Source organism: Seriola dumerili, unplaced genomic scaffold (assembly GCF_002260705.1).
Source record: "Seriola dumerili isolate Sdu_G_001 unplaced genomic scaffold, Sdu_1.0 BDQW01000290.1, whole genome shotgun sequence".
Taxonomy (NCBI): domain Eukaryota; kingdom Metazoa; phylum Chordata; class Actinopteri; order Carangiformes; family Carangidae; genus Seriola; species Seriola dumerili.
In genome coordinates, this window is record NW_019174545.1 from 1,337,565 (window position 1) to 1,362,529 (window position 24,965).

Consider the following 24,965-nt stretch of genomic DNA (forward strand, 5'->3'; position numbering starts at 1 on the left):
ATTTCACATGCATCAGATTCAGTATCTTAGGGGGAAAATTTGATTTAGTATCAATCGGATTTAATTACTCTGGAATGATGACTTTGGAAAACACATTGACGAGCCCATTGTGAATTTGTGTCTCATGAGAAGGTGGTGTCTGCACAGGCAATGTGGCCAAGACGGTATCAATGATGTGACACAAAGCAGTACATCTGCAGCAGCGCATTTGCTACTTGTCTGTGCAAGGGCAGTGGAGGGCTTTTAGAAAGAGAGAGAGAGAGAGAGAGAGAGAGAGAGAGAGACTGGGAAAGAGACAGAGAGAAAAAGAATAATAGCAACGAGTAACTTCTGAGTTTGATTATACACATTATACCCCACCCTTTGTGCACAACCCAAAAAAAAAGCCATTTATCATTCCAGACCTAAATGCATGCGTGTGGAGGACTATAGGACAAGTCAGTAAAGACTACCTGGGCTAAAGAGAGGGAGACAGACAGAGAAACAGAGCAAAAGTCAAAGAAGCAACTACATAGGTGCAAATAATACTTCACACTCTTTGAATAGTGACAATTTCTTTTTCCATTTCTGACTGACTGGCTGTGAGTCACTAGCTTCTCTGTGTGTCTTTTTACCTCATTTACATCTTCACACTAGATGCCTGAACATGTGGTCACGTTAAAGATTGTATCTATTTTGTTGTAACATGGTGAAATATTCAGTGAAACACAGCACAGCTTATATGCTTTACACAGCTTGTCTTTTAAAACAGGAAGTCAAAGGTTTTCCATCACTCAGTCTGACCTTTCACCTTTCAGACATTCTCTAGAAAATTAATAACTGTCAAGGCTACAACTTGAAGCAGTTTCTCTCTGCACATATAGAAAAAGGATACCTGAAAACAGACACTTGATGCTGCCGTCTATCAACCATGACTCAGCCTGAGTTAACCTGTTTTTTCATATTTTATTCAAACTCCAAATAAAATGGATATCCACGCCAAGTGTGGGGATGTCTAAACCAAGAGACCAAGAGGTGAAGGTTCTTCCTGAAACTTAACAATGGCACTTGCTCTTAGGCAAGTATTTCTCTCGTCAATGATGGAATGGCACCTCAAAGGAGGCACCGTGAAATTTAGGGTTCTTGGGTTTGGGGGGCAGGAGGGATGAAATTGTCCCAAAGTGGATCCAGATGGTTATCTTTTTCTCCTCAAACCTCTCTTCCCCCCCCCCCCCTTAGTCCCCCACTCATCACTCCATCATTTCTCTCTCATGAACTACAGACCTGGTGATTACTTTGGTTAGGAATGAGCCAAACCAAACACAAGAAGACAAAGCTGTGGTCTGTGAAATAAAGAACAGCCTCACAGTTCAAAGCAAAACAGTATGCGAGTTAAAGCATCCTCGGGGCTCAACCTGTTTATGTTTGTAATCAGGGCTGTTCTTATCAACAATACACTGTTTTCTATTAGTCACTGAAATGTAGATTGTTATAGAGAAATGACTAAACACCAAATGACAGAGGTGAACATTAGAGCACACTGCTCATGTGAAAGGGGTGCGGATACTGAAAAAACAGAGAGAAAAGAAACTAAAGAGGAGTGGCTGAGCTGTGTGACCTGTGTGAATTAGAGAGCAGTGAGAGAAAATAGCCAAATCATGAGATCAGAAGCTGGCTGGTAGTATGTTTTAACATCCGCCCAGTGGGACGCAGGCCCAAACTGATTCTGTGGGCTATTAGTCGAGCTAATAAATCATAATTTAAACATGCTTCAAACCATCAACCGATTCTGTTCTCAGTGCAGCATTATGGGCAGCAGCTTCACTTTAGCGACACAGTTCGTCACAGTAACTTGATGATTACTATGATCTCTTTCTGGGTCCTGGAGTTGTCTTCAATAAGCGGAGGGCTGGAACATTTTAAGTATTGTTTCTAAAAAGGTGCTGATGCCAACTCTTTGCCACATTCTTCAAAAGGAAAGAAAAAGGAGAACACAGTAGGAGGAGTGGCTGAACTGTGCGCCCTGTGTGAATTATAGAGCAGAGGGACAGAATAACTCCATCATGAGAACAGGAGAGGTTGTGTGTTTAAATGTCCACCCTGAGGGGGAGCAGAGGACTAATGAAGCTGTAGATTAAGATAATGAGACTGTGTGCCTGGATGATCCAGTTCTGAAATGATAAGCATGGACATGAATGTAAATGTATCCTATATTATATACATGCCTACACAAATGAACACCATCTCACAAAGACACATTCTTCTGACTCCTAACTCTCTCTCTCTCCCTCCTACCATAATGCAGTACATACTGGACATGCAAATTCATTGTTCATCACTCCCACACCTATATCACACATTCCACATAATTTACATGCAGACCGCGCACTCGTTTTAGAACCAGTGACAAACTTTAACAACTTCATCGCACAGTCCTACACAGACAAACACAAACTGTTTATTTGTGCATATAATAGCTGAGCATGAGCCTTCAGGATAGACCTGGCTGTGGACTGACTGTGGCTCTATCAATGTCTTCCTCATCATTCATATACAGGAAACCAACTGAATTTAACCCAGTAGGTAAATTTCCTGTCAGATGCTATCTTGTCTCTGCGGCTCATGCCCTGCACTAAATCTCTTTTTAACTAGAGGGGTATTTAAACAAATGCATAACACACTGGTCACTCCAATTAAGAACAATTGCCAATGCTGTACAGTTTATGTTTTACCTGAAAAAGAAAGCCCTGGGTCCTGAATCAAGAACTTTGTCTTTATGGTGACGCTTACATACAGTGCTGAGAAGATGGTGCACACTGAGCCACTTGTATATTCACATATTCACTGGTAACGGCAGCAGACTGATAGACTAGAAGAACAGTGTGAAAATGATTATAAATGATTGATGATATGAATCCTGTACTATTGATAACCAGTACTCACTTTATTTCATTTAAAATTTATGAATTTGACATGATAAAAGTCTGAGGACTCCAATGTTGTAAACTGAGTGATTAAACTGACAAAGTGACTAACTGAATGCGGAATTTGTGGCTCTTTTTAATGTGGCACGCCTCTCTGTAAGATGTTGCCTTTTATTTTTTAAGTAGAGAGCATACTACAATGTTTTTTGGGAAAATAAATAACTTGATCTACTGACATTCAGTATATTGTGAGTATTGTGTTTGATGTGCAGTAAAAGAAAGTGTGTTTGAGACTTGTGTGTGTGCATGTGTCAGTTCATACTTGTTTGAACATATCAAGACAGCACAGGCAATAGATCACAATTTCCACGTAAAAAGTCAAGTGTCAAATTTTTAACTCATCACAGCATCATAGGACAACAGAGGAAAACCTGATGGGATCCATGTGTATGAAAACAAAGACTACACACACACACACACACACACACACACACACACACTTATGATCCTGCTTACGCAATCACTTTTAAAAAATTTAATACATGACTTTGGCATGCATATACTGGAATTAATTGTTGTCATAAGAATGCCAGGCCAGGCTTTTAGAATAGGACACATCAAAGACATGGAGACAAAGAAATCCCACATGACATCTGCAGTCAGACATGTGAGAGCCACGTAACCTGTCTGGCAGACAGAGACAACTCACCACACTGATGGTGACCTCAAGTCTTGCTTAAAAGATTGTTGTTTGTTTCCAACCTGTGCTTTACTTATTTTGCATTCACTCAATTTGAGCTACCTGCAAACTCCTATGTTCCAATCAGGGATTGCCTGAAAACTAGATCGTAGCCACACAGACTTAAAAAAAAAAAAAAAAAAAATGTATCTGACCACAACCATACTGGGAATGAAGAACTGCAGAAGAGAAAACAAGTGAGAAACCATGCTGTCAACAAGAGGCTTTACACAGAAAATGTCCTCTAGCAAATGCAAGTTTTATTGTGAAGTAACAGCAGGGAGTCTTAGGGGAATATAATTGGCCATAGCTTAGCAAAGATTTGTTAGGTTTTAATTGAGGCGAGAAAGTGGTCTAAATCAACACTTTGGACATTAAGCCACTTTTTTGTAGCTGGGTAATTTTTACAAAAGGGAACTCATTAGGTGAAGAGCTGCAGGAGATTAGAGCAGTCTGGGTGAACCTCAAACCTGCAAACATACATAATTAAGGCAAGCAAAAGCTCCTTCCTGTGTTTCTTTGTTGCTGAATTTCTTCAGGGAGGACAGAGCCAGGGATTTGAGGTATGATGATAAATGTGCCACAGTCAGTTTTCATTATGAAAAACCTCTAAGGCTGTTTATCATCTCAAATCTATGAGCTTTGAGGAACATTCAAGGCACATGAAAACCCTGCTAAAACTATCAGAATATCTCTGTCAGAATTCAGGCTAAGATAAATACTGGGACATTTCTCTAAATCACATTGACACTGTAATTAAGAATAAGAGAGACGGATCTTTGAGAAGGCGGCCTCGGGCTCAAGGCTCTTATCTCTTTTTGATTGTTATCAACTCAATCTCTAAGTTGAGGAAACTGGACATTAGAGAAGCTTAACACTGTTAAACTGTCCTTGGATTCACATGAACAATTGTTGTTACGCTCATTGAAACCTTTGCCCTGCTGTCTCACTTACAGTATAGTTATGAAAAATGAAGTGATTCAGGTGCTTAAGACATTTACATTTTTCTAAGTAAAGCTCCCGCCTTTAAGTGGAGAAGCATGAGAGGCATTGGGATCTGGTATGCAGCCATCGTGGTATCAGATGGAAAAGGTTAAGAATGAAACACTTAACACAAAATATTCTGAATGCTTCCTCTTTTTGGTCTTTGTTCTCTTTTATAATTTTTTTCAGCAAAACCGGATGTTACATCCTGTTTAGTTTCCTCTGCTAACTTTGACTCTTTCTGACACCTGTAAATTTTAAAAAACTGTATATGTTTAAGGTATAGACTGAGGTATCCATAAAGGGAGATACAGTACATCTATAGATTTCTATTAATTATTTTTTCCTCATTCTGATCTTCACCTTACTGAACTTAAATCAATCTGACTTTAAATGACATGTCAGACACAGGAATATTGCTCTATTAGGTCACACTTGGCTATATATTCTCTACCAGTCTTTTCCTCTTTGTGTTCCACTCATCTTTTCTCCAGACAAACAGAAACTGAGTTTGTTTTTGGCAAATTTGCTATTCTTGGCGTGTAGATTAAGCTCCAGCAATGTGATCTGTATTTCCAGCAGTCAGTATCAGACACCTTGTCTCACATCACGAGGCATATGAAACTGTTAAGTGTCTCAGCTGATCTCTATCACACACCTATACACAAAGAAAAAAAAGAAAAGGGGGGAAACATTCTGTTTACAGCTGCTATGTGAAACTCAATTACACAGCCAATTGAGAATGTGGCTGTTTCTCAGATTTGCGTGATGTGTTCCTGACCTAAATAAATAAGACTGCTGTTCCCAGTGAAGCTCCAACAACTGCATACACTTACTAGATTGACAGACAAGAAAAACAGTACACACACACACACACACACACACACACACACAATAATACACACATACATCTGGACCTCTGCTTCTCTCATTCATATTTGCTGAGTGTTTTAATGCATGGTCCCCTGGTGTTACTGCCCCCAGACCCCTAAGATGAGGTGAGGTAAGATTTGGAGCCCCAGTATTATGCCATCTGGATATACATTCACACATGCTTGCTCAAGTGCACGCATACACACACGCACAGATATACTCTTGTCATAACGCACACTGACAAACACCTGGACCTGGTTACTAGACTCGGAGGGAGAGTTGAATACTGTGTGCATGACTGTGTGAGTATAAGTGGGGTGTATGGGGAATACTGAGCTGTAGGTTATTCAGTGCTGGAGGCTGTATTGAGGCTCATTTTAAATTTTTTTCCTACTTTCTGAGCCCTTGAAGAAGGGGGCTCACGGTGGGTCATTGCTACTACAATATGTAGACCCATTCCCCCAAACAGAAAAAATCTGACAGAAAGGGTTTACAACTTACAACAGCTATGAAAAACTTCCCTAGAAAAACTAATGCAAAAGTTCAAAGTTAGACTTAAGGTTTGTCTTAATGATATTTGTGTGCTCTCAAGTCTATAATTTAAGAAAACATCCAATTGTTATTATGAAGATGTCCCATTATGTGCAATATCTACAAAAACAGGTGAGATTGAAAAAAAAATATTACATTCATTAGGTATGTCATTTTAAAAACTTGGTATCACTAGTTTTAGTTTGCATCTACAGTTTCTCCTGCAATTTTGTCCAAGTATCTTTCTGAAAATATCTTGTATTGCATTTCTTGTATTATCATTACCATTTCTATTATACAGATAAATATGGGCAAGGTTGTTCTTTTCATATACCTTACACACATGCAAGCACTCTCTCAATCATTAGACAATTAGATCATGCCCCTATCTTACTACCACTCTCATATTAAGAGTGATGCTAGCTCATTTTTGGGACAATGTTCTAAATGCATATAACAGTAACACGTTTTACCATGTCTTTAAATTTGAATACATTTACACAGAATTGAACATATAACGACAAATTATGTGATCCTACTCAGTCTATTTAATTGGGAGCAACTAAAAGGCCTATGTGTAGTAATTGCTGCATTTTTCTTTCTTGGAAACAGTACACCTAAAGGCAAACAAGATGCTGCGCAAACTTTTTAAACTCTTCTCACATAAACTTTTCTTCCTTAGTTCAACGGTTACTTGTGCAGTAACGTCGACGCACGTGCAGCTGATTGTCAACAACCCAACAAACAAAAAGAGCAACGCCTGTCAAACTTTTCCGAGGTGATCGCAAACCGTTGCGATTAAAAAACAGACAATTAAAAACGTAATGCTACTCAAAAACTTGTTCGACAGTTTCACCTGCCTTCACTCCAAGTTTACTCACCTCAGGATACTTTCTTGTTTTCTTGTTTCGGTGAACAGGAAAAGTTTTAGGCACTCGTTACTCCGGGTAGCCTGCAGATGCGAGTCGGTCTGTTTCCTCCACACCAGAGTTGCAGCCTCTCTCTCTCTCTCTCTCTCTCTCCCTCTCTCTCCCTCTCTCTCTCTCCCTCTCTCTCTCTCCCTCTCTCTCTCTCCCTCTCTCTCTACTTGCTCGCGCGCACACAAGCACAGGGTCACACACATGAAAACCTCTCTGCTCCTCTAAACTTCACTCAGCTGTATGAGGGGTGATTAATGCCACAGACTAGCAGCGCATTAGCAGGGAAGAAGTGACTTTACTGCTGCTCTGAATGGCTTCCACAAGCCACTCATCTACTTGGTGTCTAATAAATAATAAACAACTAAAAATGCCTCGCTGGACTGTCAAAAAAAACAACACAACAATGGACGGGAAGTGGGCTGTGTCTGCTGGTTATAATGGAAGGGTTATAGTTTCTTTAACAATTATTTTTATTAGAATATTATGAATTACATATCTCAATGGCGCATCCATTGAGTTAACAACAATCACATTTTTTGTATGTGATGACAGACAGAATTATTTGCATATTTTACTCTAAATTAATGGGAAAGTATACTATTGTTATGTGAAATAAGGATCAAATGAATGGTGAGGATAATTCAAATCAAGTATCAAGTAAGCTTTTAGCGTTGCCAATTCTGAATCAGATATGTAAACAATCATCATTTTAAATGTAGAACATCAAACATGGATGCTGCAGCCTGACCAAGCCTTTTCCATCCAAATGCCCCTCAAACACAGATATCACATTCTCTCTGTCTACACCGCTTCCTCAACCACTGATTGTCCTCAAATGAAAAAAGAATCTACCACCATCTCATAAACACTGGTTGGATGTAATGGCACACCTCCAGCTCAAAACAACTAAAGCATACTACTCATAGGTCAACCAAAAGGTTTCATGTGATTAGGCTACCTCTTCTGCTTTATTTTCAAAACTGCACAACTCCCCCAATTCTTCTTTCTTAGGGGTCGATGTTGATGTGTGTGGTGGGTGGGTCTGTGTGAGTATTTGGTTTGATGATTGGACTCAATAGAATTATGTGAGTGACTAGAATGGCAGTCAGTATATTGTGCATACCTCCGCCAACAGTCCTACATGTCTTTGTTCTCAAGCTTTTTTTTTGTTGTCTTTAATCCTTACCCAAAAAGCCGTATGGTTTTATTACCTGTTGTGTGAAATGATAATATCAGCATTATACAATACTGTCGCAACCACTATTGTCATTCTGTGATTTTATTAGTTGCATGTTGAATTAAATGATGTAAGCAGTCCTAAATGCTGCTGTTGCCATATGCGCTGTCAGTTATTATTTACAACACAACTCTGTGTGTAATGCAACATTTTCGTCCACCAGATCTGGACTATTATCTGGATCTGATAGACAGTCAAATATGTCTGATTTTTACATCAAAATCCATACATTATTTCCTGAGAAACTGATGAAAGAATCCAAAAATGCACAACCTCGCAATTTTAAGGAAAGTGATAAAAAAAATTCTTAGATCTTCCCCTTTTATCAAATCAATACCAAATTTTAATGGGTTCTTCCTCGGCTCATGTCCCATCTCTCCACCAGGTTTGGTGCATATTGATTCAGTAATTTTTTGGTAATCCTGCTGACAAATGAACAAAAAAAAACAAAACATAACTTCCTTGGCGGAGGTAATAATCCCATTCTCTTTGTCTAAAGCATGGATGACCATGGCATCACTCACATCTTCATTCTGTCCTTCTCCTGTCTCAATAGTATCCACTTCACATCTCTGTTTCTCTCTATTTGTGTCTCCTCTGACCTTTCTCAGCATAGTGGAGACATGTGTTGAAATCTGCATTTCACACTGCTTATGTCAGACTCCTCTATACCACCACGAACATGAAGAACACAGGATATTTATGTTGGGGGTTTAAAAGTACATAATTTATTAAACAACTCAGATCAATTTGAACAGTTCCAACTGTGCTTTTGTAGATGATTCTTTCTTTCCTTTTTAACCACTTTTAGTTAACACAGTACATCGTACTAACCCCATTTTGTCCCATTCAGTAAAAACAAAGATTTTTTTCATAATTATGTGAAATTTAGATTAGATTAGATTTAGACAGAGTTTTGTTGCCATTTGCTCTGCTCTTTGAAAAACAAAACAGACCATATTTGCCCCTCAGCCATAATGAAAAGTAAATAATTGTCAAATGGACATGTTGGGACAGTTAAGTCAAGTGACAGTCAAGTGAGACACTAAAAACACAGACGAAACTACCTGGATCCATTCCCTGCACCAGTCCCTGAAAAGCAAAGACCCAGTTACTCAAACAGTTAAATATATATTGTCTGATCAGACATTTCTCCCCTCTATAAACAAAATAAAATAAACAGGGTTTACTACACAAGGATTATAGTATCTGTGTTTCACTCCTTATTTTCCTGCAGGCCAGAAACCGCTTCTTATGTTTATGAAGCATATAGAGGACTGAATCAACCAGAAATTAATGCAATGAGTGAAAATACATAATTAATACATAAAATAACATGAAGTAAAACAAAAAATATTAATATGATTCATGAAACTATATGGCACTCAGTACAGAAAATGTATTTCTGCCTTTTTCTGCAAATAGCAAGGAGAAATACATGAATATACAACTATGGGCTTTATATTTTGTTATACATTTATTCACTCATTTTGTACGTACTGTATATATATTTATTTTATTTTATACTTAAGACCAATTGTTTCCTCCATAAAATCAAGACCACTCCTCTTTCTCTTTGTCTCTCTTTCTCAAGTGCCTTACTGCTCCAAATACATATTACTAAATGTGACCTTCTGTTTTGAAACAAGTAATATTTTTGCCAGTGTTACCAGTTTCACACAACACATGGAAAATAAAACACATAGAATTAATTTATAAAATACAGAAAAAGATCAAATAATCATAAGGATTTATTAAATGCAACAGCTTTGATAATCATCTCAGACATTCAGCCCAATTAAAAACTTTTGATGGAGGTTCTGATTTGAAATGCTGTTCATGGAACACAGGAAAGTGAATGGCTAACATTCTTTTAAACTCTTAATAGCTGCTGGTTAGAATTTGAAATTTGATACAGCTAAACAAACATTAACACTAACAAATATAAACTCCTGCTTAGAAAATTGTTTTCATATAGTATGAGTATGAATATATATTTTCCAACATTTCTGGCACTGTAGTTTCTGATGTATAATTTAACAGGGTAGAATACATCTAATCGCTGTCACGCTTCTAAGAAACTCAAGATTAAACTCTGGATTAAGAAAATAAAGACTACGACAGAATCTTATGTAACATTAAATTACTGACTTTGGTGATTTGTAGTGGTAGTATACATACACTGCACCATTTGACAATAAAACTGTTCTACTTTGGATCCATGAGCACATAAAATGCAGATGAAAATCAGTTCAAACTGATTGGCTCCAAATACAGTATTTTCCATTGAAAATCAGTCAATACTAAGAACAGTTGTTAACTGCTAGCCTTATTGCTGCTTCTGGTAGGGAACACAAGGTAAAATCAAATGATGTTTTCTTTATAATGGGTTTGGGTGCCTGAATACGACTAAATTAGCTCACCTGGAGGAGCCACCACCATGCATGAATGACTATCGCTCGAGTTGTATTGTTGCATGGACTAACTATCATTACAGTAAGAGGTCTTCTTAACCTACCAAAAAAAGATGTATGGCCAAAAAAGTGTGAGAACAGTCTAGGAATCATATTTTCAGTGTGTGAGCATGTTTCTTGCAAAGAGGTTTGTCTTTCTTGGAGAAGAAGGTCTGGCCTTCCAGCGCAGTACAGCACACCTGTGAAAAGCCAAACACACACAAAATAGACACTTTAGCAATACATTCAAAAAAAGAATACGAAGAAAACTTTTATTGATGACATATGTTATGTCATGTTGTACGTGCTAGCCCTGTGATGGTCTGAATTTACTGTGACACTTACAGCACAAACAAAGCAGGTGTCATGCCAGGTGTAACCCAGGGCCTCCAGGAACTTATCTCCAGCCTCAATGGGGAACTCACAGCCATGACAGCCAGTCCCAAACAAACTGTAGAAGTCTTTTGAGAGACAAGGAGATGATGGCATACATCAAATAAACCATAATAGCAAGAGACAATCAAACCTACAGAGGTCAATTCATAACAGAAGGCTACTTGTGTCTTTCCATCCGCAGATTGCTAGGTGTTTTGTTTTTTAGTCCGAGGCGGCACTCATCAGCCTAATTCACACATTGTTGAGAGTCATTATCACTCACCTCGCTCACAGTATGGTTCTCCATCCTCCAGGTGGAAGGTGTTGTTTCTGATTGGCTGCTGACAGGAAGCGCACAGAAAGCAGTACACATGCCACGTCTGTTTGAGGGCATTTATCACCTCCTGGGTGCGAATGCAAACAATGTGGTTATTTGGAAGCATCATACAGTTTGTTAGAGGTACTCTGTGTGCATGTGTGTGTGCGTGTGTCCGAAAATGAGATCCACATTACCAGAAAGTGGAGAGGATACAGTGATTATTGGAGGGATGCTTACTTTGCTAATTAGGTCATCATTTGTAACATGGTTGTACATGTAATATATCTACTGCCATTATCAATACCTACAGATAAATGTATGCGTTTAACATGTGTCCGAAATGCATAGCCTTTCATACAGTCTGACCTTTTCTCATGTCAGACTTAAATATTACTTTTTTACTTTGTGGGGCCACATGACCCAGCTTAAAATAGACACACTGCTTTCTTTCCCACCCTTAAACTGTGAGAACAAGACAGGACAAGGGATCAATGGAAAGTTGGTGGGTCAGAGTAAAATGAAGGATTAGGAGAGAGGGAGTGAGAAAACAGGTTAATAAGAAGCCGTAAGCTGGTTGAAGATGTGTGAGAAATAGAGGGTTGAAAGGGATTGAGGCTAAAGAGGTTAGAACACGTGAGGGATGAATGTCAGAGCTGCTACAAGAGCAGAGATCTCAGCTTCCTGACACTCTGGGTTCAAGCTACACCTGCAGCCTCTAGGCCTCTAAGCCTTATTCTCCTAACACCTGAACATTTACTGCATTCCTGAGTTTCATTGGTGCTCACTATTGAAATTTCATAAACCTTAAGCTTTGTTGCATTGGTCCTCTATGTATTCTTTTCTGTATCTTTGGACTTGGACCTACACTGTGGCAAAAATAACAAAGTAACCCTATGATGAATCTGGCACCATTGGTACATTTTACACCCCTTTACTATGTGGTCTCAAATTGTTAAGAATAGCCCTTTACTAAAGATGTAAACAATTACATTAATTATAAAGCGTATCCATAGTGCTGCTGCTTAAGTTATGTATGTTGATAGATAATGTTTGGGTTAAGGCAGACAGCTACTGGACAAGAAATGAGGTACAAAATAAGGTATGAAGAGAAACAGACTCCATAGTAATGTAGCCTTAATGCACACACATCAGTTTAAATGTTGGTTCAACTTCTACTGTAACTCCCACTGAGGAGAGTGTGATGTTTTTAATCACCAACACCAAGTCACTTTTCTATAGATTTCAATATCGAAAGTGACGTATCTACATTTTGGATTTATTTCATATAATCATGTCCAAACTATGACTAAACGTCTTTATGCATCCGAATGTCCACCTCCAACCCCTCAGCACACAGCTGGTCTGCAGTAGAAAAGTGAAGACTAAGAATTACACTGACATATTGTTAATCTAGTTGCTGTAAGCACAAAATTGAGTGAGATATTATAGAAAAGGGAGGAAGAAACAGAAGAATGTAACACAAATAAAGACAGAAGTTGATATGTGTGACAGGTTTGCGCTGAACGACAGAGGAGGAGGACTATGGCTGTTAGTCTCCAAACAACAGGTGGTGGAGTTTGAAAACAACAGACACGCGCAATGTCAGGGGCAGCTGTACAGTAAGTGAATGGTACGAATGTAAAATCTTCAGACGAATGGCAAACATTGAGTCTTTCATCCATATTCTCTTTCCCTGCACTATAATCTAAGTTTAGTTGTCATCTTCATAATATTTAGCTTTTTTAGTTTATGAATCTTATCTGTTAATCATAGTGCATTCTGTTGATTGACCATCACAGCACAGGCGAGAGCAGCCAGATGATAATTTGATGTGCCGTCACTTCTACACTGCTACATTTCACTTCACGCCAACTCACCCCCAATATCTTAGCCTGGCAGCGGCTGCACGTCGGAGCGAAGAACTCCTCATAGCAGTGTTCACAGTAGACAAATCCCTGTTCTTCCACAAAGCCCACATCAGCCAGGGATGTGCGGCAGTGGGCACAGTTAAATTCCTCCTTATGCCATGATTTACCCATTGCTACTAAAAAGGGCCCTCTGAAAAAAAAAAAAGACAAGCAGAGACAAAAGGAAGAGTGGAAATCAACTTTTGATTTTACCAGCAGTTGCAAAAATAACTGTCTTGTAAAAATGAACCCACATATAAGAGAAACAGGCAAACTATATGAATTACTTGTATCATCATGAAGTTATTTTAAGAAAGACATCTCATCATAAACACAAAATATAGAAGCAAAGTACCCTGTACCCTCTAAGGTAGTGCTGATAGGTCATCTAGTCACTGTGCTTTGTTTTCATTACCATGCCTACAGACAGCACTACAAATAGGCAACCCACAAATGAATAAATGAATTAATTACAATGTGAGTAACTCAACTTTGTCTAACTTCCACAAACTGTCTCTTGGCAACACAGCATGTAAATCTAAGTTCTTCCTGTTTCTCCTTTCTTTCTCCTCTCAGAAAGTTACTGTTTGACTATCGTGATTTAGTTATGATTTACCTCGTTCATCCTGATATGCTGAATCATAATGTTTAGAGTTTTTGACAATTAAGTCAAGTCTATGAACAATATGTGGTAATGGTTGTATTTGATGGTTGGAGCCAGTCAGTGTTTGGCTTTCATAAAAAAAAAAAAAAAATGAGTTTATCAAAATTATTGTTAGATTAGACTTCTGTCAACTACTCACTGAATCATTTTAGTATTCCATTCAGGTCGCTGAAAAGAGCTTGAGAAACTAGGAGGACATTTTAGAAATCCCATGTGTTGTGTCAGTACTAAAGGTCTCGTGTGACCATCATCCTCTGCTTCTACTCAGACAGCACCCTGGCCATGTCCACTTCGATGATTAGGTGAAGTGGGAAAACAACAGAGACTAATTTACTCCATACAATAGCTGTGCTTATCTGAGCTTACTCTGATAGTGACCCTGATAGATTGCTTGGCAGTCATTAGCATGTGAGAAATCCTATCCTTAGGTGATATGTAATGTAAGGTGACACAAGTTGGGAGATAATGCTGGGGATAGGGCAGTCAGTTACCACTTATTTTGTATTATGTTATGTAGACTTTGTGCAGTTAAAAAATCATGACGCCTCCTCCTGTTCACACAATCTTCAGATACCTTTAGTGTCATTTTGTCAATCATGTTCTATTCATCAGATAGAACTCCATATATAATACATATGACAACATCAAATTTTACCAGCACAATAGGCGACTGAGAGAGTAACTCAAGATGTGGTATCATCCTATCGTGTGTGTGTGTGTGTGTGTGTGTGTGTGTGTGTGTGTGTGTGTGTGTGTGCATTCAGCGCTCTGTGCGCAGCATCATTTGACAGTTTGAGCTACTGCATGTGCAACTTAATTCCCTTTATCCTAATCTACACTACAGTCAGTCAGTCAGATCGTTGTAGGTCTATAGTTTCATACACAGATTATTTACTCATGATGGTTTTAAGTTAATTATTTTAAGTGCCTAACTGGGTCACTAAATAATTAAGGAGTGGAAATATTTTCCTTTCCCGTTCTTAATTTGCTTGAGTACAAGTTAATATCTGTGCAGTCAAGTTGAAGACATCGTCTCTTTTTTTATCCTTGTGCAGAGAGTGTATGGGCATATGATGGAACTAAACACCATACATGTGCACTGCTTTCTTTCACAATTTAAACAAATGGTCATGACAGCCTCTTTCATTCCTGATGGCATGGATCCATGCTTATTCTATACAGTTGTCTGTTAAGTTTCATGATTAAAAAGGTTTTTAAAAAATTAATTAAATATATTACAGATCAGTTTTATCCCACCTGATGACCATGTTGCAGTGGGCACACATGGGCGTACGGGTCCCTGCAGGGATGTGTTCTGCCATTTGGACCAAGGTGTCCTCATCTTTAGGGTGGGGCTGAGGTACAGGTCGGGCTGGGACCGGACCCCTTGGGACACTGGCACTGCCGTTGCCCTTCATACCAAAAGACGGAGTGATCAAACCAATCTGTGGACGGTGACCTGTAGGAGGCAGGAGAGAAATAAACCAGAAATGCAGAGATAAAGGTAAAAGGAAAGATGAATAGATGGAAACTCAGAATAGTGAGCACTTACGGCATCACAAAAGATGTGCACGCCTGTGTTTTCTTCCCAGGTGTGTAAGTTATTTGACCTCTACCCTCTTTGTCTATACACCCAGCAGGTGTCGTGGCGGTGCATGCAGCTGGCTGACTACCGTTGTCACAACCGTGGATTCACCACATCAATCTTCAGCAATACACAGAATATTCCACTCGACCTTCAACACATTCCTCTGGTGAATGTGCATGCATACACATGACCAAACACATGCAACCACACACACATAGACCACCAAGACATTCCCTCAGCTAAAACCCAGGCACCTGGCTAAACATGTAGTTTGGCCTTTGATCTCCACTCTGTGGATGGAGATGTGTTTTTGTACGTGTGTGCATGGTGTGGGACCGGCTACTTTTGGAGCTCGGCTTTACCATTACATGTCATGTTTAAGTGGGTCTGTTTGGGCAAGGAGCGGGACTGGGTTTACATTTAACGCTGAAGCCAGTAGGGTATTCATTTAAACCCTCATCATAAAAAAATTGAGGGCCTAAGTTGAAACGTATGTTTGACGGTCCAAGAGGGAGGTTAAACACAGCTTTAAGATGCCATAGATATGAATGCTTTCTTACTGTAATATTGCTCGATCAAAATTTACCGCAAAAAAGTGGCAGTAATTTGTTACATTTAAGGAAAAGACTTGTTTTATGTTGATTTTACACAGTTTGATGTTTCAACCTATTAGTGAAGCTGCCATTAATCAAGCCAGCATGCGCAAGGCTTCATGCTGAAGATGAAGTTGTTGTAGGAATGAGGGGAGCAGGTAAGTGAAGGATGCAGATGCATGAGTGCGTGTCTGTGTTTTCAACTTTCAACAGTGAAGATATTGTTTTACAATAGGCATTAGCAACAAGCCAGAAGCTGAAGGCCTGGTTTCTTCAACTGCTGCTTAAGATTCAAAATGGGTCAGTGGCTTACATGCTGCTGTGGCACCATACGGCTAGCAGTATATTTTCACGATCCTGGGTCCCCTGGTAAGTGACTACATTTTATGATTCTGTCGAGCAGCAGTTACATCAGGGAGTGACACGGAGAAGAGGACCTGCCTTGTGCTCAGAGACTGGATGTAGTGGACGCTGTAACTTAGGCTAGTTATATTTAAAGAGTAGAAAACCTGCTTGCAAAAAAACACATATACAGAATTTATTCATTTCAATTATGTACGTGATAAACAGAATAATGCACAGAACTGGCAGCCTCAGATTCTAAGGGCTGACTGCAGATGGAGCACAGGCATTATACTGCAGCTCTGTGGCTTGCCTTTAAAACTTTATTCATAACTACCGACAGGTCCCTTCAGTCAATATTATCTTTCTGACAGAGTAGAACTGCTGCACATGTGACTGAGCAAGGCGCCACAGGCAGAGCGGGGCCTGCTCGCCTGCTTAATGTGCTTCCACAGAGGAAAAAGACGAGAAAAGAAAAAGAAAGTCTGCAATGACCTATTTCACAACATATGTCACGCCTCAACCATGGAAAATAAGCCTCTTTCCCCCTTGCTAACTGGCTGCAACAACATTCAATCCAACAGCAGTAAATCAGTTTCACAGTGTGCCAGGACTGGGAACCAAACATTTTTTGTATGAGAAGAAATAACACTTTTTAACTGTAGGAGGGAATATATTAATCAATCAAAAACATGCTTAAAAGAAGATTTAGCTCAATTCCTAAAGCAGTTTATTTTTAGGAATCTATTTAGGGGGGAGTCACATTTTGGATATGCATGCATTCCCCGTGACTTATGCTAAGAAAACAGCTCAGGCACCTTAGTCTGATTGTACTCCAGTAGTTAATTTAGTGAAAAAATACCACAAACTGCCTACAGTAAAAACAACTGACACATAGCCATACAGATATATTTTTGTTGGATTTGGCAGTAAATTTAATTTACTATTCCACCGATTTCATGATGAATAAAAAATGTATTTTAGTCACTGAAACCCATGTATTATGTACATATACTATATTCTTTAATATGTACTCACAATGGCAGATATGCTATTTCAGGAAGTAAGTTGGAGACCTGCTTGTTGTGTCTTGGTCCAAGGTTTTATAAAAATGTAGAAAAATGGCACCTGGCAATTATCATAACCAGTGCTCATTGTGAATATCAATGTGAAAATGCATGAAAAACCCTTTAGGATGTGCTGCTATCACAAGGGGACAGGAGAAAACACACAACTACACACACACACACACACACACACACACAGTGTTTACCCTGGGTTGCAGCAGGTCCTTTGATCATGGTCTTGACAACTGCAGAGTCATGGCTGTTGAGTTCAGGTTCCTCACTCTCCTCACTGCGCAGAGAGACACCATGGAAACACAAATGATATGGAAATCACTTCATATATTTTGTAATTAAATTCATAATTAAAAACAGTACACCAGAAACCACAGCCACTGCACATCAAAGGCTGCATAAACTCTATCTTCACTGCTTAAATCACAAAATACTTACTTATTTGCATCCCACTCATTCAGAGTGATGGGTCACACAACAGCAGGATGTAAATTGTTATTTACAAAAATGTCATCCCCAGCAAAATACCTTTGAGCTCTGTGTACTCACAGCTACTACAATAAAAAAAGACAAAAAGAACAGTAAAAAAATTTTTAAAAAACGCTAGCCTAGTGCAATTTTTCAAGTTCCTGTCAAAATACAGTAAGACAGACTCCAGACCACCTACCTGCTGACAGAGCTGAGACAAATATGGTACCAACCAAAACACAGAGTGCAGCTACAGCCAGAACAGTACAGTACTCAACTTCATGGTGCACTTCCGACTTGTGAGTACAGTGTGCACAAAAATGTTGCTCGTGTGTCACATTCACGGAAGAACAGAGTCCAGGCCACCAGCCCGATGATGGATAGGTCATGAGTTGGTTTGCACAGCACTAATAATACAGCACACCCATTCAAAACTGATGCCAGAATACCAATTCAAATTATTCAATAGAGAGTAACTGACTACAGTGTTATGAAATATAGCATGGTGTAATGAATATAAGTGCCCCTTCCTGCACTGTAGACAGATGCCAGACTACCAGTAGTAATGATGGAGGAGAGACAAAGTTCTTGTGGTACAGTGCACAGTCCGACCACATTCATTTCACTCCATTCAGTGACTTGTCCAGATATTTTTATACAACAATCACTGTATATACAGTTGTTGCCTCACCTCTTTACATTTTAAAATGTCCCCTCTGAATGCTCAACATATGGGTTTGGACACTTCACTGAGGTTGTGAAGGGACAAACTGAATGGGTCCCCATGACAACATTGGCAGTTCTTTTTCACATGGCCCCAGGAAATAAAACTAAACTTCACATTTGGGTCAAAGGATAAATAATTGTAAGAGACTCTGCAGTAAAATTTAGTGGTATTCACATCAAAAGATGCCAGAACACTGATTCAAATGACGAAAAAGAGGAAATGACCACATGGGACCAGTGGTTATTTCTAAGCATAATGCTATGCTAGGTCGTCTGTTCATATCTAGTGAACAGTGCCGTGGCACAGGGTGATATATTTTGTCTTTAAAGAAATGTAAACACAAAGTATAATATCTGTGGCATTGTTTTCAGTACTCGCCCAAGGTTTGACAAGCCGAGATCTAAGGCAACACATATTTTCTGAGAACAACATATTCTTTTTCATGGTCAGACATCCTCTCTTGGGTCAAAATGTTCTCTTGAAGGGAAAACATCTGAGCAAAATACGTCCTTGTGATGCAAAATTTTCTCTACTTGTTAAAGACGTATTTCATATTGCAACGCTCTTATTAGGGAAAACATAGTGTTGCTATGTGTTAGTTCTTACATTTAGGGTTTTACTGATCAATTATCATCAATATATAACAATTATCCATTAACGATAACTGGCGAATAAACATCTTAAATCATCAACATTCTTTCACGTAATGCACCATTATTTACCACACTGATAAAAAAAATAAAAAAAATAGAACAAATGAGGCAATATATATGCCTGTAACTTTTCAGAAAATATATATTTTCAGAAAAGTTGTCTTGTGTCATTGGAATTAAGTTATTTTGAAAAAAATATGAAACACTTTTGCAGGTTTGTATTGAAGAACAAGACAGGCTTTGAAACTCATTTTCTGATGCCAGAGCTCGTCCAGCTATCGTGGGGGAAAGGAGCAAAATGTCTCTGCTCTTCAATCAAATGTGGCCCCGGGGCCTCAAACTCTCCACTGCCTTTTAAAATGATGCAAAATGAATAACCTCTCTATGAGTAACATCAAGCGTGTGCATGTGTGCATGTGCATGTGTGCAAGTGTGCGTGCGTTTGTAAGTGTGTGTGTGTGTGTGTGTGTGTGTGTGTGTGTGTGTGTGTGTGTTCATCAATGCCAGCTGAGGAGCTTGGGTGGGCCAACAATCTCTCCCCAGACGTATTACACCCACAATGCATAGCTGCTGCTGATGCCAACAGTTGGATCACTGCTGTTTTCTCCTTGTGCTTGGCTGTTAGGGGACTCATGGGAGACAAATGTTATGGCAACTGCAGTCATAGTTACGTCAAGTTGTGCCTGTGAGTGTGAGCGAGAAAGAAGGAGAGAAAGAGAAGAACCGACAGAGAGATATAGACTATGAGACGTAAATAGGCAGATAGAGACACAGAGAGAGATATAGGAAGAATGTCACACTTGTGTGTACTGGCTTCACTTCAGTCGATGCTCAGTGTTTCAGCTGCCCTCCCTGCCTCTGCTCTGACATTCCTTTAGCACACAATTCATTTGAACACACGAGACATCCATAACATGAAATGGTCCCTACAGAGCAGGGGGTTCACTTGGTTTACCACCCAGGACTACCTCTAAAATCATTGGTTCAAACTTTCTGAATAAGTGCTCAACTATGTAGCTGTGTAATTGCACAACTCACAAGGAAAGGAGAGGGGAGGAGACTTTAAATTTACCTAAAGACATAGACAGCATTGACGGGGGAAGAGAAGAGAGGGTCTCCCTCTTCTGTGGCAGACTGATGCCAAGACACCCTTTGGTGTGAGAAGAAAAACAACACAGACATGCTTAGACACTGAGACATTAACGCAAATTAACAGAGATAGTTGGTTAGACAGCTGCTGATGCTATTCCCACCCTTGTCACATTTGGATGTAACATTTAATAGTTGTTACACAGACGATAGCACTCTGAAAATGACTCTCAAACAAATGGATAAAATGGTTATAAAAGTCAGAAGATTTAATTTACACACTGTTAAACACTAGACACAAACTACAGTGCAATGACAATCATTGTGAGAAATGCACCCAGTGCACTGATGTGTTAGCCTTGATTCCGGCTAATCAGCCTATAGTTGGTACAGTCATAATCTAAGTACTCTCTATAGGAAAGAGACTGTCAGACTGTGGAACATCTCTCTTCATTCTTATTATCAGTTTATCATTTTGTCCGCCATGTAAGGGGGTGGGGGGGTTGGGGTGTTCGCGGGTGGTGCAAACTGACTTCTTATATCTACAGCCAGAGACAACACTGAATTGAGTATAGACAGTAGGCAATTAAATTTGCATGTGGACTATTGTCCTTTCATGTGCTCCAATTCTTCAATGTTTATACCTGCTTGTAAATGTAAGTGAAATGAGTATCCGATCTAAATCTGATCAACTCTATAAGTTAATTCTAAAATCAACTGGTGTGATTAACTTCATAGATCACTGTGTGATGCTGTAAAGAGAGAAAAGGTAGGTAAATTAAGCACATAAATGAGGAGGCTTTCTGGCTAATCAGCCAAACTAAATTCACTCTTTTCTAAATTCACTTTTAAAGAGCATCAGCTCTTATCAAGTAGAATTTGTCCTGTAAGAAACAGGACAGACTTCATCCTCATCATACTTTTAGGCTATTAAACTCTGTGAGACTAAAGGCTATAGCGCCATCTATTCAAATTATCCTTGCAAACAAGCTAAGAACATTCATTCACATTAACTATTGTAACTGGCTAACAACAGGTGACAAATAGAGCAGGAAATAAGATGGTCCCCAGTCCTTCATTCATTAGAGGCAATTACAGTGCGGCTCGTTAATATTCTCCACCAATCAGGCCAATTACACAGCAACTTAATTGTATTCTGCAAGACTGTGATTGGTTGATAAATGGTGAGTCCCGCTGTTTTGATTCAATAGTAGCCAGTTAGAGTGCTGACCATCTGGACATACTGGGCCACATATAAACCTTGTTAACTGGAGGGATAATTAAAGAGGGACTGGAGGAAGGAGGGAGAAAGGAATACATTTATTTTCTTTTTATCTGTCGCTCTCTCCTGTTCTGTCTTTGTATTCTCTCTTTCACATTTTTACATTAAGTGCATCCTTGAATTTTCCTCTTACGTACTGCATCCCTACGCAGTCAGTGGCCTTGCTTGGCATCTCTGTTGCTGTCTCTGTGTTTGACTTATCTTTTTCACGGTCTATTTTCAGCACTGTAGGCTGCCTAATAATGAGACTTCTTGTTTGCTGGTATTAAGCGATAATGAGGAAAAACCTCAAAATCTCAGTCGCCCAACTGTTTACACATGTAAAGTAACCCCATGTGTACTGTAGCTTCAACAAGAACTTGTGTTATGCATCTCATAACTGTGTTAGTTTCGTTTGAACATAGAACAAATGGTCCATTAACATAGCTGACTGCTGTCCAGCAGCTTTCTCCACCACACAACAGATGGTCTATAATTTAGCACTGTGATATTTTTTGGATCAAATTCAATCGTCACGCACTATACCATCCATGCATGTGCATTCACTCACACGTAATGACAAGGACACCCATCCATACAGTCGCCTACTCATACTCAGTCTCTCACACACGCACACACGCTTTTCATACTTCATGGTTTAAATGTGTACGGTTGTGTCCACTAGCCAATGACGGATCTCTGTGAGATGCTGCCAAGCTGTTTCACAGTGACCACAGAATGTCATAGTTGGTATGAGTTGTAACGACACAGACATATGGACCGTGTCTTTTGGTGCTGGCATGGTCTGAACAAACATGGCTTTTTAACTGGCATGTTCAGTGGACACAAGGGCCTTGTTTACACTGTGGATTAAAAATGTTTTTACTTCTAACATTTTTTAGAAAATATTAACTGGACTACCAAAATAATTTTACGATTTTACGAAGAATAAACAACCTGCCCCTCCTCTATGGCCCATGTGTACAACAAATGAAACACATTTTTCGATCCTAAAGTTGTCTTCTGTGTAGGTTTGCTTATTTGCTTATGCTATCAGGGATTTAGTTGATGATCATTATGACTGAGAAGCTGCATGCATCACAAAACATTGATATGTACAGTGAAAGAGCCCGCAGATATTATATCTCATTAAACTGCATGATGATATCACTCTTTGCTGGATCCAGACCTGGACAAAACTGTGTTTAAAATTTTTAAAAGATATGAAAAAAATAACAATAATCAAGATCAATGCTTGAGTTGAATACTGTTTTTTTTTTTAACCAATGCCTTCAACTTGAAATAGTGTAAAACAAAAATTTTCAAGCAATCAAGACCATTTTCAGTAAAAGCATGTTTTGTCCAGCTCTGCCCGGTCTACCTCTTGTTCTTGGGCAGGTGCAGCTCACTGACGCTACGACGCTTCTTCTTTTTCTTCAGGCAAAGAGGCAAAGCTTGAATGACTGGAGTGATAAGCAGGGCGTCCAATAAGGACTGAGATGCTGCTTTCTCAGGAGGCCTAGGATTGTTCGGATAAGTTGTTCTGAACAGAAAAGGCAGAAGATGATTCCAGGAGGAAAATTGTGAGACATTATAAAAAGGACACAGAAAAAAAAGAGAATAGGATTTCAGGAGTAGTCACTTAAAAGTCTGAAGGAAGAGGTCAGAGCACACTGAAATAGCTAAATGATAGGGTTCACTCCATTTACCTTGACTGCACTGGACTACGGCACTTAGTGTGTGTCTGTCGCATGGGCTGTTTGAGTGCACTATGGGTGAGGGGAGGGGGTGAGGGGGCCGCTCTGGGCAAGAAGTCTAGAGGACTTGACAGGAGCTCTCTCCTGTTTACAAATACACACACAGAGGTTTTTGTTACATGGACAATTCCGTATTAGGGATTTTCACTTGCTCTACAAAGAGACAGAGAGTGAGAGTGAATTTCAAAACATAAAAATATATTTTGAGCCATACAACACATATTTCACATCAAAGACTGAATACACAAACAACAAGCTGAGCCAAGCATCGGCAGAAGGTGGCGTGTACACATAGTTCAGGACGAGTATTATAACAAGACTAGGTCAAAATATAATATATGGCTGGACTGTGTCATACACTATTTGCTTTCTGCCTAGTGTCAACCAGTTTGAGCCCTTTATCCATTTGCTTCTCTCCTATTCTCTGTGCTCACATAAACAGTATTTCAATGCAGCTGAATTCCCATTAAAGCTGTTCTCCTTTAAATGTGTTACTGTTGTCAGACAAAAGAACAAGTATGAAATAGTGACTGATATGCAGCCCATTAAAACTACATGTTAACCAGCAGTCACCTGCAAGCCATTTCAAAGCTGCTGCTCACACAGAGTTTTGTGTCGTCTGATAAAATCCTACTACACGTAAAATAAAGACAAAGACTCTGCTGTCATTTCGGCTATATTTACTTGTAATTACATCAATCAGCATTTGGCTGACCAATGGTGTAACTTCATCACTCAAATCTAGCTGTCAGCCAGTCAGTCAGTCACGGACATTTGTGTTTATAGGGCTGGCCCCACTGTTGCTGCCCAGTCCAGTCCAGCCAATCAAACAGTCCTCTAACTCCCTTAGCTATCTGACCAGCAACCCTCACAGCTTTTGTGTGTTTCCACTGGGCGTGGGACTTCACAACCCAGTTCAACTACAACTAGTCGCATGAGATAAAAACCCAAATAAGTCCTGAATTGATCTGTTACTCCAATGTCTTACCACTTGGCCACCATGACCTGGCAAAGGTGGTTCATTCTGACAACACCAAAGGGAAGCACACACACGCACGCACGCACGCACGCACGCACGCACGCACGCACGCACGCACGCACGCACGCACGCACACACACACACACACACACGTGTAGAGGCCCACATACAGTAAGACAATGGCAGAAGACAGCACCAGATGGTTTGTGATATTAAATGTCTCCATAGAAAATATTGAAAAAAAAAAACAAACACAGCAAAGTATGGCAGCTTCGCATTGTTCCTATTAATAGTGAAAGGAAGATGAACTAATTTGAAAATCATTATAACCTTGTTACTGACTGGTTTGGTAGAGTAGAGCGCATGATGATGTGCTGATATATGAGATAAATGGGTATTGACTTGGACTGGGAAACTGAGAAGACAAAAGAGAGGAAAAACTGCACAGACTGGAGAGAATGTTTAAACAATTAAAGTAAATGATCAGTCACGGAAAAGTTTTCATGTGCATCAAATATTAGAAA

General features: G+C 39.4%; 1 protein-coding gene across 4 annotated transcripts in view; it reads right to left on the reverse strand.

Moving 5' to 3' along the window:
- Nucleotides 1-8,901: 8,901 nt before the first annotated feature.
- Nucleotides 8,902-24,965, reverse strand: part of pdlim5 (PDZ and LIM domain 5) — a 61,417-nt gene continuing 45,353 nt past the window's right edge. For 3 of the 4 annotated variants that reach the window (XM_022757676.1, XM_022757675.1, XM_022757674.1), the window contains 10 exons: nt 24,782-24,856; nt 23,415-23,549; nt 23,087-23,248; nt 20,428-20,505; nt 17,702-17,784; nt 15,163-15,364; nt 13,212-13,392; nt 11,299-11,419; nt 10,986-11,101; nt 8,902-10,840 (listed from right to left, as the gene is read on the reverse strand). In XM_022757676.1, coding sequence (XP_022613397.1) covers nt 10,751-10,840; nt 10,986-11,101; nt 11,299-11,419; nt 13,212-13,392; nt 15,163-15,364; nt 17,702-17,784; nt 20,428-20,505; nt 23,087-23,248; nt 23,415-23,549; nt 24,782-24,856 — 1,243 coding nt within the window. In that variant the 3' untranslated portion in view covers nt 8,902-10,750. The remainder of the gene's footprint in view (nt 10,841-10,985; nt 11,102-11,298; nt 11,420-13,211; nt 13,393-15,162; nt 15,365-17,701; nt 17,785-20,427; nt 20,506-23,086; nt 23,249-23,414; nt 23,550-24,781; nt 24,857-24,965) is intronic. The other variant, XM_022757677.1, reaches the window with a different exon arrangement.